This window comes from Epinephelus lanceolatus, chromosome 3 (genome assembly GCF_041903045.1).
Source record: "Epinephelus lanceolatus isolate andai-2023 chromosome 3, ASM4190304v1, whole genome shotgun sequence".
Classification (NCBI taxonomy): domain Eukaryota; kingdom Metazoa; phylum Chordata; class Actinopteri; order Perciformes; family Serranidae; genus Epinephelus; species Epinephelus lanceolatus.
Window position 1 is genome coordinate 45456530 of NC_135736.1, and position 16446 is coordinate 45472975.

A 16446-nucleotide genomic window follows, 5' to 3' on the forward strand; every position below is an offset into this window, starting at 1 on the left:
AGAAAGTTCATCTCTGGAGGGAAGAAGGGGGGGGGGAATTTGGAGGAAAGGACATTATTACAGTCAGTTTAAAGAGGAGAGGGACTCTGGGAATATCTTATTATTCCAAACATATTAAACACGACACAAACACATCATCCGTTAAAAAGTTGAAGGAAGAAGCAAAAGAAAACTGAGAAGAAGACGGAGACAGTGAGGGTAAAGTATTCAGTTAGAGTCACCGAGTACTTCACTCATACCGCGCGATGTGACTGAGTTCATGTTTTAATTTAATATGCAGGAATTTCATCTGTGGAGATTCACATCTTTTTGTGCTGTCATTCTTTGTGGCTGCCTGAGAACAGGTCAGAGTTAGCCGTGGGATTATCCTAACCACCTCCAGTCTCTTCTTTTCTTTCTTTGTCAAAAACAAACCTGCCCGGGGCGTTCAGCCGGCGTTGGAAGAAATAAAAAAACGCCCAGTTGTTAGCTGTGGTGTCTCCAGCTTGGCCGGGCGCTTCAACAAACACAGTTAGGGATGGAAAGATCATGTCCTGGTCACAGACTTACAGGAATAATCCATCATTTTGGAGAATACAGTTGTTTACTTTCTTACCGAGAGTTACGTGAGGAGATTTATATCAGTTTAATCTCTGTGTGTTCAGCACAAAGACTGGAAGCAGGGAGAAACTGTTAGTTGAGCTCCATCAGAGGTGTCTCAGACAGCTCAGTTGTAGACACAATAGCCCTTTTTAGACAGGAATTGTGCAAATTTGCAGGAAAGCCCAATCAAGTCTTTTTTCAGCATTGGCAGTATAAAAACAAAATCGGGGAGTGCAGCAAAATGCCGCCTACCTATTTTTGTTTATACAGAATGCGCATTTTTCGGGGCAATGGGGGGCGTGAGCAAGTAACAAAACTCAGCTCAGCGTGTGACATAAACAGTGACGTGGGAGGGAAGCCGCGGCTGGTCAGTCGATTTTTCATGGATTCTCTCGTAAATTGTCGTTTTCTTCACCGTTCTCGTCATCTGGCGGTTAATGGCCTCTTCGTTTGCGAGGACAAGGAGGGCGCGCAATTCCTTGTCTCCCCAGTTGCTCATCTTTACAGTGTCTTTCAGGTTTGTGTTTCCCTCTTGCTACTAGCTGCTCGCTAATTCCTGCTATCAGCTGTTTCCTGTTTATCCACCGCCAGTGGCTCGCACATGCAGCGTCATCAACAGCTCCTCCCACAAGTCATCAACAGCCCCTCCCGTTGCGGAAGGCCACCTCTGTCTTTTTAAACCAAAAGGGTTCCGCCAATATGTCTACCCTACAAGGCGGAAAATTGGGCACCTCGGATCAACTCGCCAGTCCGCCTCTGTGTGTTTAAACCATAGGTCTAAACGCTCGTAGCTGGCTGGCAAAACAGCCCAACATTTGCCAAAAATCTGGCAGTGTAAAAGGGGCTAATATATCTGAGCCTTCTCTTTCACTATGATCTGCAAACGAATGATGATTATGTCAATCCAGACTCTTGAAATGAGTTAAATAATCGATTTTATCAGCAGATTCCCCGTCTGTTTACAAAAGTTGCTTGAAGACATACATCTTCCGCAAGTACTTGCTCACCTAAAATGTGCAATCAATGGCTCGATAACTTCTATAGCTCCTTATCAAAAAAAAATAAAGAAAGAAAAAGAAACACTTTAAGCGCCTGCAGCCCTGCTGCATTTGTGTCAGGTGCTTCTACTTGATCAACTGTGGCTTCAATTAAACCCATAGGCTTTATGAAAATAATGGACGTAGCCACGGTGACGTCACCCATTGGATTTTGCTCTCCCATTTTGAAGCCTCAAATCGAGCATTTTTGCCGTCCCCATCTTGTGTTTTTGAAGGGTGGCGTTAACCCTAACACTAGCTGCTAGCTTGGTTAGCATCCACCTATGCATTTACAGTTTATGGTTAGCAAAAAAACACACTAAAACAAAATCTTCTTACCAAAAAAACTGATATCCAACTTCTTAGAGGGACTTTTAGTTCAACCAAACACTGAACAAGACTTTGTAGGCGACCAAAACGTCGTTATTAAAGCAGGATTTATACATCTGCGTCGAATCAACCTATGCTGTAGCCTGATGTGCACCTTCCCAGAAATGGAACTACACGTGGCGGTGACGCAGACCTCCTGTCTACTTTTGTAAGCTGAAAACCACATCCCTTAAACAAAGCTTTTATTTACTTTAATTGCTCAGAAACAATAAATTGTGAAGACAATAAAGCCTCCACAGTATAGCATTTTAAGTCTTGTGTGTGATTTATCCTGGCTACATATGAGCAGACGACAACTCTTGGTTAGTCGCTAGGCTAATTTATACAGTGTAAAATGCCATAAGCTTGTGCTAATAATGTTAGCATGTTGTATTTGTTTGGAAATTATTGTTTGGAAGTTATAAGACAGTTGTTTTGTCAGTGAACCTTGTGAGCTGTAATAGAGCAGAATTGTGTGACATTACCTTTGTTAAACATTGCTGTTGTCCCTGGTTTTATATGAGCAGAGGAAATCTGCGCTCGTCGCTAGGCTAATTTATACGATGTAAAATGCGGTAGACTTGTGCTAATAACATTAGCATGTTGTATATGTTTGGAAAACGTGTTTAGTGTAAGACAGTTGTTTTGTCAGTGAACCTTGTGAGTTGTAATGGAGCCAAATTTTGTGACATTATCTTTGTTAAATGTTGCTGTTGTCCCTGGCTTTGTATGAGTAGCCGCTAGGCTAATTTATACAGTGTGAAATGCCATAGGCTTGTGCTAAAAACCATTAGCATGTTGTATTTGTGGGGAAAACGTGTCCAGCAGAAGACAAATGCTTTGTCTGTGAATGCTGCGAGTTATAGTGAAGCTGATTTGTGTACTTGTAATTGAAAATGTCTCAATTAAGCCATGTTTAATGTGTTTTAAATCAACAAAACTTCACAGAAACCCCGCTGCCGACTAGTGTTTTGGAGGTGTGACTGCAGAGTGACACAGACACACCACCGCACAAGTATGAATGCTCACAAAGGTGGAGGCTCTGCGTAGAGCTGAAGCACAAGTGTTAATCTGCCTTAACTCATGTAACTGATAAGTGACAGCCGGGGCTACGCCTGTACTTTGTGAAACAAGGTCTGTGCCATAGTTTCATTACCTAACAAGCATTGTCAATAGACGGCACCCACCTGTCACTCAAAGCGGCCAAGCCAGTAATTACGCATAACTTTAAGCCTTAAATGAGACACCACCTATATAAAGAATTCCAATATGTTATCTCCATGGCTGAGGAAAGTTCAGTCAGTATTTGTGAGCATGAGCTACTCTCTCTCAAAGCCAGAAACCACAGAAGTAAGTCTCAAATATAGTGTGAAGTCTGCAGCGGCTCCATAGACGATGAATGGGAGCCTGATTTTGTGGACCTGCAGAATGCTTGTTTTCTTTTATATACCCGGATAAGTTTAATTCTGTCGCAGTGTTCTCAGTTCTGAAACAGAAATTGTACCCATATACTCATGAAGGAGAAGTGAATCTGGTGACAGCTTTTGCATCTTTGATGACATGCTAATGCATTTTGGCGCTGTTGCCTACAGTCATGACAGTGCTGAACTTTGATGGAACATACACTCCAAAAAATCAATATGTTCTGTATATTATCTAAATGCATAGCACCCTGCTCTGCTCCACATATCTCACAGTCATGCTGCTAATACAGCAAATAAGCATGTCCCCCCCCCCAAAATTTTGGAGTATTCCTTTGAAGTTAATGAATCAACTGTTTGTTAGAGAGCTCCCAGCTGAACCGTCAAATAGCTTGTTTTATAACTTCCTCCCTGCAACATTGTCCACATCACAGTGACACTGCTGCAGGCCTTGTGAGTCATTCTTTCCCTGCAGGCTCATTTACCTCTCGTCATGTGATTGGTTGCTTGGTTTGATCTCAAAAATAGGTAAAGCCTCAAGTTTGGATACACTTCCAAGTATATTAAACCACAGCTGCCATTTTCCAAACCCTTCAGAGTACCAGAAGCTTTTAATTTGGGGAATATGTCCTTCCTACCTTCCAGGCAGCCGCTGGTTTCGACTCATTCAGCACGCCAATTAAATCAATTTGCAGCTGTAGGTGAGCCATCACAATGAACAGCAGGACTCTTTTGGATTTTGCATTGAGAGCAGGGAATGTTTCAGCTAGACTCTATGTTGATGGTGTGTTCAGGGGCGTGTGGGAAACCCATTTTGGAACTTGTAATGATTTGAAGCAGCTTAATTGTTGTATTGTCGTCCACATCCTTCCCAAACCAGCAGGGACTGTGGTACAAATTGGAAATTTACAGGAGAAAAACCCACCGTTTCAACGTGCAGAGAAACACAGAGGGAGCATTCAGTCCAACAGCACTGGCCTGCAATTCTTTTGTTTCCTTAAGTTTCGTTTAGCTGACTCACAGCCGCAAGAAAAGAGAAATTCTCTGCACACTGCAGAGAATAGTCCCCATGAGACACATGAATATTTAACATGCATTGATTGATTCATTCTCTGCTGCCTATTTTCAACACCAAATACTCTGAAACCAAACCGGCCACATCCCTTCAGAGTCGTTGTGTCAAATGGAAGCGGAGGAGAGGAGGGATGAGGGAGGTTTCCAGTCAATCTCCCTCACAGTTTGGAAATAAATCCTCCACTCATCGCTCTCCAGCTGCTCTCAGTGTGAACCGGCAGAGATAGTAACAGGACCACGTGGAGAACGGGAATACGAGAACCGAGTCTCCCGTTCCAGAGATTGACGGTGTTCTCTTTTCCTCTGCTTCCAGGGCCTGCCGGCTGAAGAAGAAGGCCCAGCACGAAGCCAACAAGATCAAGCTATGGGGGCTCAACCAGGAGTATGGTCAGTACTGCAGATTTGACACATACCACACATCTAACTTTGATTATTTTCATGTTTTAACTCCAGCTGAGGGACTTACATTCTTCAGGATCAGGTTTATCGGGTTTTCACATACAAGGAATCAGGGAACCTTGGTGTTTCGGTGCATAACAATAGATACAGTAGGAGGAAATTTTAAAAAAAGAAAAAAGTTTTGCAAATGCTGCAAAAGCCAAGGTACATGAATACAGAATAGAAAAATAATGCACTAAAAATATGAAACAATACTATGAAAATATATCTGGAAGAAAAGAGTTGTACCATTTTTTAAAAAATATTTACAATTTGATATCTTTATTTACCTGGTTTAGATCAAATTGAATAAGATTTATTGATGAAAAATTGAAGGTAAAAAGTTTTTCACCTGACAGTGAGGGTTCATAAAATATTTCTAAGCTTATGATTCATTGGCATCACTCTAAAGTCACTCTCATTTTTAAACAGGAATTGTGCAAATTTGCAGGAAAGCCCAATCAGTCTTCTTTCAGCATTGGCAGTATAAAAACAAAACCGGGGAGTGCAGCAAAACGCCGCCTGCCTACTTTTGTTTATACAGAATGTGCCTTTTTCGGGGCAATGGGGGGCGTGAGCAAGTAACAAAACGTGTAGCTCAGCGTGTGACGTAAACAGTGACGTGGGAGGGAAGCCACGGCTGGTCAGTCCTTCGGCGATCCTCTCATAAGTTGGCCCGTTCTTTACCGTCCCCGTCATCTGGCGGTCAATGGCCTCTTCGTTTGCGAGGACAAGGAGGGCGCGCAATTGCTTGTCTCCCCAGTTGCTCATCTTTACAGTGTCTGTCGGGTTTGCATTTCCCTCTTGCTACTATCTGCTCGCTAATTCCTGCTATCAGCTGTTTCCTGTTTATCCACCGCCAGTGGCTCGCACGTGCGGCGTCATCAACAGCTCCTCCCACAAGTCATCAACAGCCCCTCCCGTTGCGGAAGGCCGCCTCTGTCTGTTTAAACTAAAAGGGTTCCGCCAATACGATTACCCTACGAGGCGGAAAATTGGGCACCTCGGATCAACTCGCCAATCTGCCTCTGTGTGTATAAACACTCGCAGCTTGCCGACAAAACAGCCCAACATTCGCAGAAAATCTGGCAGCGTAAAAGGGGCTAAAGTCTGTCGACCTTTTTACAACCGACGTTATTTCATTAGCTGGAGGCAAAGCCTGCCTCTCCCCCACAGGGCTGTAGGCTACATAGGAGTCTTAAAATGTGTTTGTCTTGTTGTGTTATTGGGAGCCAGAATAGAAGGAGTCATGGCTCAAAACCAGCCACCACTGCCCGTCAACAAAAACAAAGACAACTATGGTTAAATGTGATAAGACCAAAGGACTGGACGGAGGCCATCATCAAAAATGCTCACATGTGCAGTGCACACTTCATATCAGGTTAGGGAAAAGGTATTTCCTGTTGTAGGGATGCATAACGTTATGTGTATTAAGGGTTATTGTGTCCACCTCATCAGAAACGGGAGGCATTAAGAGGAATATTGGATTTCTCCTTTACGCTAACGTTTTAGTGCATTAGCTAACGTTAGCTTTGATAACAAACGAAACCAGAGGAAACCGTCCAAGTGTCGTCGTGACGTATGTGAAAAACATAGAAAATCTAACCTATTCCGAAAATTTCAATGACGGACGAAAGTTTCAGACTCAGTGTGCGAACATAATTGACACAACGTGGAGTCGTGTTTATTTTTTGACGTGCAAAGGCCTTTACACCAAAGAGACATCAGCATTTGCAGAACAGGCATCGGGAACTGTCACAGGCTAGATTTTGTGAAGCCTGGAAACAGAGCCAAGATGGGGTGCACAAGTCTAGTTTTCTCTCAGACCGCTACAGTGTGCTCAAAGTTTATTTTTGGGATTTTTGCCCAATGACAGAAAAAATCCCCTACCCTAGCTTTAAGTGATATTTCAAATGCAAGACCTTTACTTGTAACAGTGTTTTTACACTGTGGTATTACTTCTCTACTTAAGCTAAGGATCTGAGTGGCCTTCATACTGCCACTAAATATTGTGATACTCTGCAGTACTACACACATTACTGGTGCCTTTATCAATGTTCTCAGTGTCTGCTGTGATTCCCACCCAGCCTGACAGCCCTGTTTGTCTCTACTTGTTTTTCCACAAGGTTTTCTGTTTGTCCTCACACTGTGCTGCTCTCATCTCTGAATACATACATCATGTTTGATCAATGATTGAATCATGCAGATCCTGATGCATCGTCTCATTATTGATTTAGTTACTAGATGACTCTGTAAACAGTAGCCTCGCTCATTAAATATTTGACCTTTGCTGTGTGAGGCAGCGCTTCTGCTCTCTTTCCCTCAAGGTTGATGGTATTTTTCAAAATTGTGTTAGAATTTCTCCCAACGTTAGCAGAGGTGCTCTTTATTTCAGGCACCACCGCATGCCTCCAGTATCATATTCTGATAGTGAGGAAAGCGGCTCTGTGGGAGGAGAGTATTTGTTTTTTTTCCTCTTACTGTGTGAATTTGTCTAAATTTTAGAAGTAACCTTGTGTTCAGCTGCAGAAATTGGACTGCGTGTTGGAAATCAAGGTGTTTTCAGCAGGAGTGTAGCCGTGCTAATGGCTTCTCCAGTGGAGGAGTCCAAGTTTACATAATGTTTAATCGACTGAAATTATTTTACACACAGCAGCAGTTACAATCATTGAAGATAAAAGCGCTACAAAGCCAAGTGGCTCGTTTCCACTGAGGTCCTCCGACATATAACAACTAACACGTATCACAGTTCCAGAGTGGTAAAGATAACATGTTCCAGCCTCTCTTTATAATAAGAACAAAATGCAAATCAAGCTATAAATTACTGAGAAACCATCTTTTCAAGGCCACTCTGAAGACGCCCTGTTTAAGAAATCATGTTCCTGCAGAAAGCTGATAGTAACAAGATAATCAACACTTCTACTCTGCCAAATGTGTCAGCCCGGTCCTGCCTCCTCCTCCTCCTCCTCCTCCTCCTCCTCCTCTTCCTCCTCCTCCCCCTCTTCCTTCTCTTCCTCGTCTGGTTTGGTCCGACCTCTTTGAATGTAACTCTGACCAGCATCCAACTTCCTTTGTCCCTTTTTTTTTTCTCCTCACATTTTTTAACATTCCAGTCATTCCTGATCCTGGACCGGTGCTTCATTGTGAAGGCTTCAGTTGTAGCTCCCGCAAATTTGTGTCCCACTGGCAGGAAGCCAAAACACACACAGGGCTTAACCTCACACATCCCCTCGCTTCCTCTTTCCCTCTTCTCCCTCCTGTGACTCTTTCTTTCCCTTTTTGTTCATTCTCTCTCATGCGCTCGCTGGCTCTCTCCTTTCTCTCTCCATCACTGTAATTTGCATCTATACAAAACACGCTCTACATGCCTAGCAGCAGATTCAACAGGAAACTTCAAACAAGTAGGACTTTGGTGCCATGCCAGTGCCGGGAAGCCTCCTGACTTCAGTTACAGTGTGTGATGTGGAGTTGGAGGGTTTGAGACCCACTGTGGTCCCTCGCCCACACACAGACTCCCCGCCGAGACAAGGGTTGGACAAAAGAGGAATGAGATCTATATGACGCTGACAGGAGGGGTGTCATGGCGCCATCAGATCACATGAACCCACAGGGGGAGGGAGCCAAAATAACAGAAGGGACTGATGATTATGATCATCACACATTCACACCTGGAAGCCCCAGTCTGATCTGTTGGCTGCTGAGCAGCTTCACTGGGGCAGCTGGGGGTTAATTGCTCAGTGGCAGTAATGAGGGAGGGACAGTCACTGATATTTCACTTTCATCACCGAAATCCATCAAGCCCACTCTCCAGACCTTTAGGCCACCCCTGCCCTTACTTCACCTTCACTGCTCTTAGTTTTAGCTTTACTTTCTTTTTCTTTCACTTTCCATTTTGCTCTTTTAATCCTTCAAAACCTGAGTACATCAGCTTGATTTCTTTCAAAAACATGGGAGGAAAGCGATGAGCAACTTAACAAGAAATGATCCAAATTTTTCAAGAAATTAGTAAAAAGGAAATGACCTGAAAAAAAGAACTAAAATATATCTATCTATATATATATATATATATATATATATATATTCTGTAACACACTGTAAATATGTAATTCTGATAATCATACATATTTTTTCTGGACATTTTTACTTTTTCATGTTTTTGAATATTCTTTCTTTCTCTTTAAAACTAATTTTCAGGTTGTTGTTTTTTGTCACCTTTAACTATTTTTTTGCAATTTGCTTGTTGGCTTTTTTCCCATATTTTTTGGAGAGAATTAAATCTATTTGCTCAGGTTTCAAAGGTTTACAAATGTGTGAAATGCGTCAGAATGCAGCACAAGAAAAACTGAAGCTGATTTAGATTTTAAATGGTTAAACCGTCTTCTTTTGTCCCTTTTGCTCTTTTAACCCTATGAAAACTTAGCAAATTGGCTTATTGCTTTCAAAAACATATGGAGAAAGTGATGAGCAACTAAACAAGAAATGAAGAGCGAAGAAATAAAGAAAGAAAGGGACTTCCTGGTTAAATTAAGGATAAATAATATAAAATACCTGAAAATATACAGACCTGAATTCACGCAGTCTCCTCTTAACAGTTGTTCTAGAGATGGGTCTGCTGCTAGAACTCTGTGTGGCATTCATCTGGTCTCTGATCTGAGCTGCTGTTAACTTGCGATTTCTGAGGCTGGTGACTCGGATGAACTTATCCTCAGAAGCAGAGGTGACTCTTGGTCTTCCTTTCCTGGGTCGGTCCTCATGTGTGCCAGTTTCGTTGTAGCGCTTGATGGTTTTTGCGACTCCACTTGGGGACACATTTAAAGTTTTTGCAATTTTCCGGACTGACTGACCTTCATTTCTTAAAGTAATGATGGCCACTCGTTTTTCTTTAGTTAGCTGATTGGTTCTTGCCATAATATGAATTTTAACAGTTGTCCAATAGGGCTGTCGGCTGTGTATTAACCTGACTTCTGCACAACACAACTGATGGTCCCAACCCCATTGATAAAGCAAGAAATTCCACTAATTAACCCTGATAAGGCACACCTGTGAAGTGGAAACCATTTCAGGTGACTACCTCTTGAAGCTCATGGAGAGAATGCCAAGAGTGTGCAAAGCAGTAATCAGAGCAAAGGGTGGCTATTTTGAAGAAACTAGAATATAAAACATGTTTTCAGTTATTTCACCTTTTTTTGTTAAGTACATAACTCCACATGTGTTCATTCATAGTTTTGATGCCTTCAGTGAGAATCTACAATGTAAATAGTCATGAAAATAAAGAAAACGCATTGAATGAGAAGGTGTGTCCAAACTTTTGGCCTGTACTGTATGTATATATATATATATATATATATATATATATATATATATATATATATATATATATATATATAAAAGCATAATTATAAGGCTACGAAAACCAAACGAATTTTATTTTATAGCGATCATACACTTGTATAAACATATTAATGGGTAGAATATTCAGATTCAGATTCAGATTCAGATTGACAATAAACCATGCCAAATATTACACACTGGCCCTTTAAGGCAGGGAAGCTTTATTTGTTTTACACATTTCTTGCACCAGGGCTATTCAAAGTGCTTTACAGAGCAATACAATTTAAAACATAATAAAAGACACAGATTTACAATAAAAAAAAAGTAAAGAGAAAAAATATATAAAAGCTAAAATGAATTACTAAATGACTTCAAGAGGTGCAGGGATAAAAAGATTATATAAATGATTTAAAATTGAGTTTAAAATGAGGTTGCAGTCATTACAGGGTGGAGCAGGCAGTGTAAAAAAGAAAAGTTTTCGGCTTTGGCTTTGAGTCGGGGCTGTCTCACAACATCTGGACAGTTATTCCAGGTTTGTGCTGCATGAAAACAAAACGCTGAAGGTTCATATGTCACAAGCATGTCAGAGATATATTTGGGCGCTGAGCCACAGAGTGATTTATAAACAAGCAGCAGGATTTTTAAATCAGTTCTCTGAGTGACAGGTAGCCAGTGTAATGATTTTATAACTACAGTAGTGAGGTCATATTTTCTAGTCTCTGTCAGGACCCCAGCAGCGTTCGAAAAGGTCTATGAACAGATCGCTGCTGAAATATAACCTACTGGAAATAAAGGTGTGGGTGAGCCTTGCAAATTCTTGCTTTGATGTTATTCCTCTGACTGTAGCAGTGTTTTTAGATGGTAGCAGACAGATGATGTTATGGATTTGATGCAGCTGTGGAAATTTAAATCTGAGCCCAAGATAACACCAAGGTCTCTTGCGCAACTCTTGGTTATAAGACAGAGGGCCTCAAGGTGAGAGTTAACGCTCTGTCTTTCTCTCCGCGGCCCAGAAAAGCGTGATAAAACTGATACTGATCCAGGTTTCAAAAGGTTAAAACAATGTCCTCTTTCATCCCATGATTCACCAGTTTTTGTTTTATTTTTTTGAAATGTGCTCTTAATTTTGGAGAAACCAAATGTGTATCAAACCTCAATAATTTTTGAGTCCCGGCCGAAATGTGTCCCAAACACTGGGTATCGAAAGTTGTCAAATACCAGCAGTTGGCTCTGAAGTCTTTGTCAGATATTATTAATTTATTCTTTGATATCACAGTGCCTGATTTAAATCATGATTTTGATTATTTTACTGTATTTCGCTTTGGCAAATATCTTGTACGGCTCTGTGTTAAGAGGACGAGGTGTTGGCCCTGATAGTGAATAGTGTCATTAAACAACCTGCCTCCCTGTGGCCTCTAGTTTTAAATGTGCAGTATATGTAGTGTATACGCTGCAGGCTCAAACTGTCACTACATTCATACATTGATGGCTGTGGCTACCATACAAGGTGCCACCTGCTCATCAGTTAACCATTCACACGCAGTCACACAGCAATTTGGGGGCAATCTGGGGTTCAGCATCTTGCCCATGGTTAATTTGACATGAGGACTGGAGGAGCAGGGAATCTAACTAATTAGTGGACGACCCGCTCTACCCTCTGAGCCACAGCCACCCCAGTCAGTGATGTTATTACAGATGTTATATGTTGACTTTTGGCTGCAGAGCACCTGCTTCATCAGGCATCCGTTTTCTGCCCCGCAGTGCTGATTTAGTGTTTCTAGGTGACTGTAATGGTTTGTATTTTGTTTTCCGTTGCACAGAGAACCTGTTGGGAGCTCTGCTGCGGATCAAGGAGGTGATCCGACTGAGGGTGGAAAGCAGCGAGGAGGAGGACACGGACGAGCGAGGGATGACCCAACGGCTGGAAGACATCCTCCGAGAGTCCAGCGGTGAGAAACACAACTACAAACAACACCTCATATCTAAAAAAATCAAAATACATACATTTTATCCCGTGGTGTATCGCTGGTAGAACTGTGGGAGTGCAGCTCCATGCTAACATGTTAGCATGTAAATGTTCTCCAGTTACAAGCAGTGGGCTTTATTTTATTCAACAGTGAAAATAGAAGCTTGAAATGAGTATTAAGTAAATTTAAATACCTGTGACTGATGCACTGATGCACATTAACTAGTTTCTGACTGAACTCTTTAAGTTAAATTTCTTGTCTTCACTGTGTGCAGTCCACTTAACTGCAGTTAACATGTTTATCACCAAAGTCGTAAATGGGACTCGTATTTTACAGTTTACAACAACGAAAGCAACATTACAATCACTACAACGTGTTTTTATGCCTCCGCACCGGTGATAGCCATGGCCGGGGACATTCATGTTGTCCGTGTGTCTGTGCGTCCAGCCTATTCTCGAGAATGCGATGTTTCAGAAATGCCATGAGGGAATTTCTTCAACTGTGGGACTCAACGATGAACTGATTAGATTTTGGTGATCAACAGAGGGAATCGCCTTGTTGTTTACAAATACTTCCGGGTAGAAAACCAGCAGAGTTTAGCTATATCACATTTTTCACGTCACTATATCACCATTTAGACTAATCTGATGTTTGTAAAGTCTATAAACACAATGACTGAACAAACATTACTATTTCTCTGTGCACATTTTGTAATTAATTACATGGTTATCGTAAATTAGCTGGGCTAACCGTTAGCTGTTAGCCGTTAGCGGTGTCTGTAATAACTCAGTAACTGAGTGAAAAAAATATTTTTTCCAGCAGATGTCTTAGTTACAACATGATTGAGCTAACTGGAGTAGTTTCATGTCTTATCCGACAACGGGAGGCTTTTAACAGATGACGTCCTGATGTTAGCTTTGCTGCTGCTGTTAGCTGTCCCTGTCAGCTGCAGCCACTGATGCTCTCTAGACATCGTGATTTCCCAAAACTGAATAAATACCACACATAGCAACACAAAACTGCTTTGCTAGCTCAATCATGTTGTAACTAAGATATCCACTGGAAAAAACATTTTTTTCACAGACCATTTATTGAGTTACTGAGTTATTACAGACGCCGCTAACGGCTAACAGTTAGCCCAGCTAATCTACGATAACCATGTTATTAATTACAAAACGTGAACACAGAAATATTAACGTTTGTTCAATCACTGTGTTTATAGACTTTACAACAAACATCAGATTAGTCTAAATGGTGATATAGTGACATGAAAAATGTGATACATATATGTATGTGTGTGTATATATATATATATATATATATATATATATATATGTATATATGTGTGTATATAGCTAAACTCTGCTGGTTTTCTACCCGGAAGTATTTGTAAACAACAAGGCGATTCCCTCTATAGTCAAAGGTCAAGGTCACTGTGATCTTGTCTGTCTCATTCTTGTGAGCACAGTATCTCAAGAACCTCAACACCTTGGGGGGATTTCTTCAAATTTGGCACAAACGGGGGCGTCGGTGGCTTAGTGGATAGAGCAGGCGCCCCATGTATAAGGCTGTTAACGCAGCAGCGCGGGTTTGAATCCAGCCTGTGGCCCTTTGCTGCATGTCATCCCCTCTCCCTCTCCCCCTTTCACACTTAGCTGTCCTGTCTGTTAAAGACAAAATGCCCCCAAAAAATCTTTAATGGAAAAAAAAAATAATAATAATTTGGCACAAACATCCACTTCAAGAATGAACTGATTACAATTTGGTGGTCAAAGGTCAGCGGTAACTGTGACCTCACAAAACATTTTTAACTATGACAAAATTTCATGTGAATGTATAATAGGATGAAGTGATGACATTTTATATCCAAAAGGTCAAAGGTTGACCTCAGTGACATTATAATGTTATGCGAAAATACTTTTCTGGGCGTAATTCAGTGCCATAACAGGGACGGAACACTGGACACATTAATCTTGGGTGCCCACCTCAAAGATCGTATGTGCTGCCAGGTTGATAACGTGTGTGAAGCATCCATGTTTTCAGACATGGATGTAACTGTAACTGGTTTGAGGAGGCGTACAACCACAAGGCGACAATTCTAGTTTAGGTTTTGATATCTGTAGTTGTTTCATAAAACATGAAATATTCTGCCTCATTTATCTTTTAAGGGCTCTCTCTGTCACACTCTCTAATTTATTTCCATGACAACTGCAGGTCCTTTAGTTGCTGGGCGGACCAAAGACTTTGTGCAGAGGATTTTGGCGGCCAGTGCCGGCGGTCAGAACCAGCGCAAAGAGCCCCTGCAGGGAGGTGATGAGGTGGCAGGTTAAACTCCCACAGCATCCCCTTCTCCTCTTCCTCCTCCCTCCTCCACGCCTTCCCCTTCCACCAACCAAGCAACCTGACCCGACCAAGCTTCTTCACACCACCTCCACTCTCACGATGTACACATTCGAGTAAGAGTTAAGAGATGAAGAGGTGGAGATGCTGGGGAAGAAGAAGAGGAGGAAGGAGTAGCCTAAACAAAGCAGGAGTAAATTGCCACCCTCCTCCTGCTCCTCTCCTGTTGGCCCTCCAAAACAGCAGCCGTCTTCACCGCTCTGTCTCTGCAGGCTGCACCACAACCACCGCCAGGCCAGAGCTGCTGCTGCTGCTGCTGCTGACGTCTCTGTATTCTGTGTTCTGTGTGTGTGCGTGTGTGTGTGTGTGTAAGGTGTGTAACATACTGTATGAGTGTATAGTGTTCCTCTCTCCCTCTGTGTGCTGTATTTGTATCCCAGTGTGCCTATGAATAGACATTGCACTGTTTTGTAGATGGTCGTAGTTGTCGGCAGGGGGCCGGTAGTGAGGCGAGGGCGAGGGGGCATCTGAGGATAGAGGAAGTGCTAAAATAAGGAAGTGGGAGGAGCGCAGGCCTGGAAGACAAAGAAGCGGGTGTGCGCTTTTTTTGTTTTTTTGGCCAAGCTCCTATAGAAGCACTGCATACCATTTGGATTGCATCGGCATCTGAAATGTCAGTAACAAGTGACGGAGTCCAGAGTCCTGATGCCAGACCAGCTGTTAATGGAAACAACAGCGTGTTTGTTGTGGAAAAGTCCTTGGAGCTTTAAAAACCCCCTCAAACCCCTCCTTCTTTAACTCCCCTTCACCCCATCAAAACGTAAGCAAAGTTAAAAACGAAAGAGAAAACTGCACCTTAATTCAAACTGACCAAAGATACTGCTGAACCACTCAGACACCAAAACCTCTCACTGCTTCAGATGCTGCCAACCATCAACACATCGTTTTGTTTTGGAAAGTGAGGGACTGAAATATTTTGATTGTTGTCATGTTTACCCGCATACATCCTCAGAGGATGACGTTACTGAACTTTTAATTCCCTTCACCTAAATGCACTACTATCATGGACCTGGGAAGCCGTGGTGTGACAGACAGGAAATGACTGACAGTTTGTTCTTTCGTCAGCCTTTTAGCTCTGCAGCCTGGTGCTCCTTTAGCTTATCTGCAGTGGCTTTATTTTTCCCCACAAAAGGGAAGTGTCCTCAATGCCTTCCCCGAGCCCTCTCCTCAACCCCTGACCTGATTATGTAGCGCACCTTCCTGAATTGCAATGACAAATAGAGAAAAACACTTGTAGATCTAGAAAGCAAATAATTTTTTTTTTTAATTATTATTATGATTTTGTTGTTATCTGGCAATGCCACAGCCCACACAGTGGGTGTCAGTCGTGACAGTTTTGAATTCTGCCTTTCTTCTGTGGTCTTTGCTGAAGCTGTAGACCAACCTGTCCAAGGTCTCTAAATGTTGTTGGACATAAAAAAAAGTCAAGGACCCTTTGAATTGCACTGTGGTAAGAGCAACTAAGCACCTTCGAAGAGGGCTTCAGATCCTCCAAAAGAGAAAAAAAAGACTCTTGGCACCTTTTGTCTAAAGACAGATATTGATTGAGAGGCTTGTCGTGGGCGCTCGGCGCTTTGTGACCGACTAGTCTCAGTTTGTTTCAGTTTGGTGCTACTGTATGGTGAAAAAATTTTTAAAAAGCAATGCAAACCTGAGCGGAGGCATCAGGCAGTAACTGCTGACTGGGTTTTGGCCTGCGAGCATGTACTGTTGTAATAGGCAGTTTGTTTGCATAATGACGCCTTTCTGAAGTGCCTGGAGCTTAAAGCCACAGGGACCTGTGTTATTATGCCTGATCTTAAACCCTATTACAAAGTAAAACGTAAC

General features: G+C 42.1%; 1 protein-coding gene across 8 annotated transcripts in view; it reads left to right on the plus strand.

The window, feature by feature from the left end:
- Positions 1-15847, plus strand: part of LOC117255218 (uncharacterized) — a 48646-nt gene extending 32799 nt beyond the window's left edge. For all 8 annotated transcript variants that reach the window (XM_033623896.2, XM_033623897.2, XM_078166457.1 and 5 more), the window contains 3 exons: positions 4797-4870; positions 12073-12201; positions 14434-15847. In XM_033623896.2, the coding sequence (XP_033479787.2) occupies positions 4797-4870; positions 12073-12201; positions 14434-14549 (319 nt within the window). In that variant the 3' untranslated portion in view covers positions 14550-15847. The remainder of the gene's footprint in view (positions 1-4796; positions 4871-12072; positions 12202-14433) is intronic.
- The last annotated feature ends 599 nt before the right edge of the window (positions 15848-16446 follow it).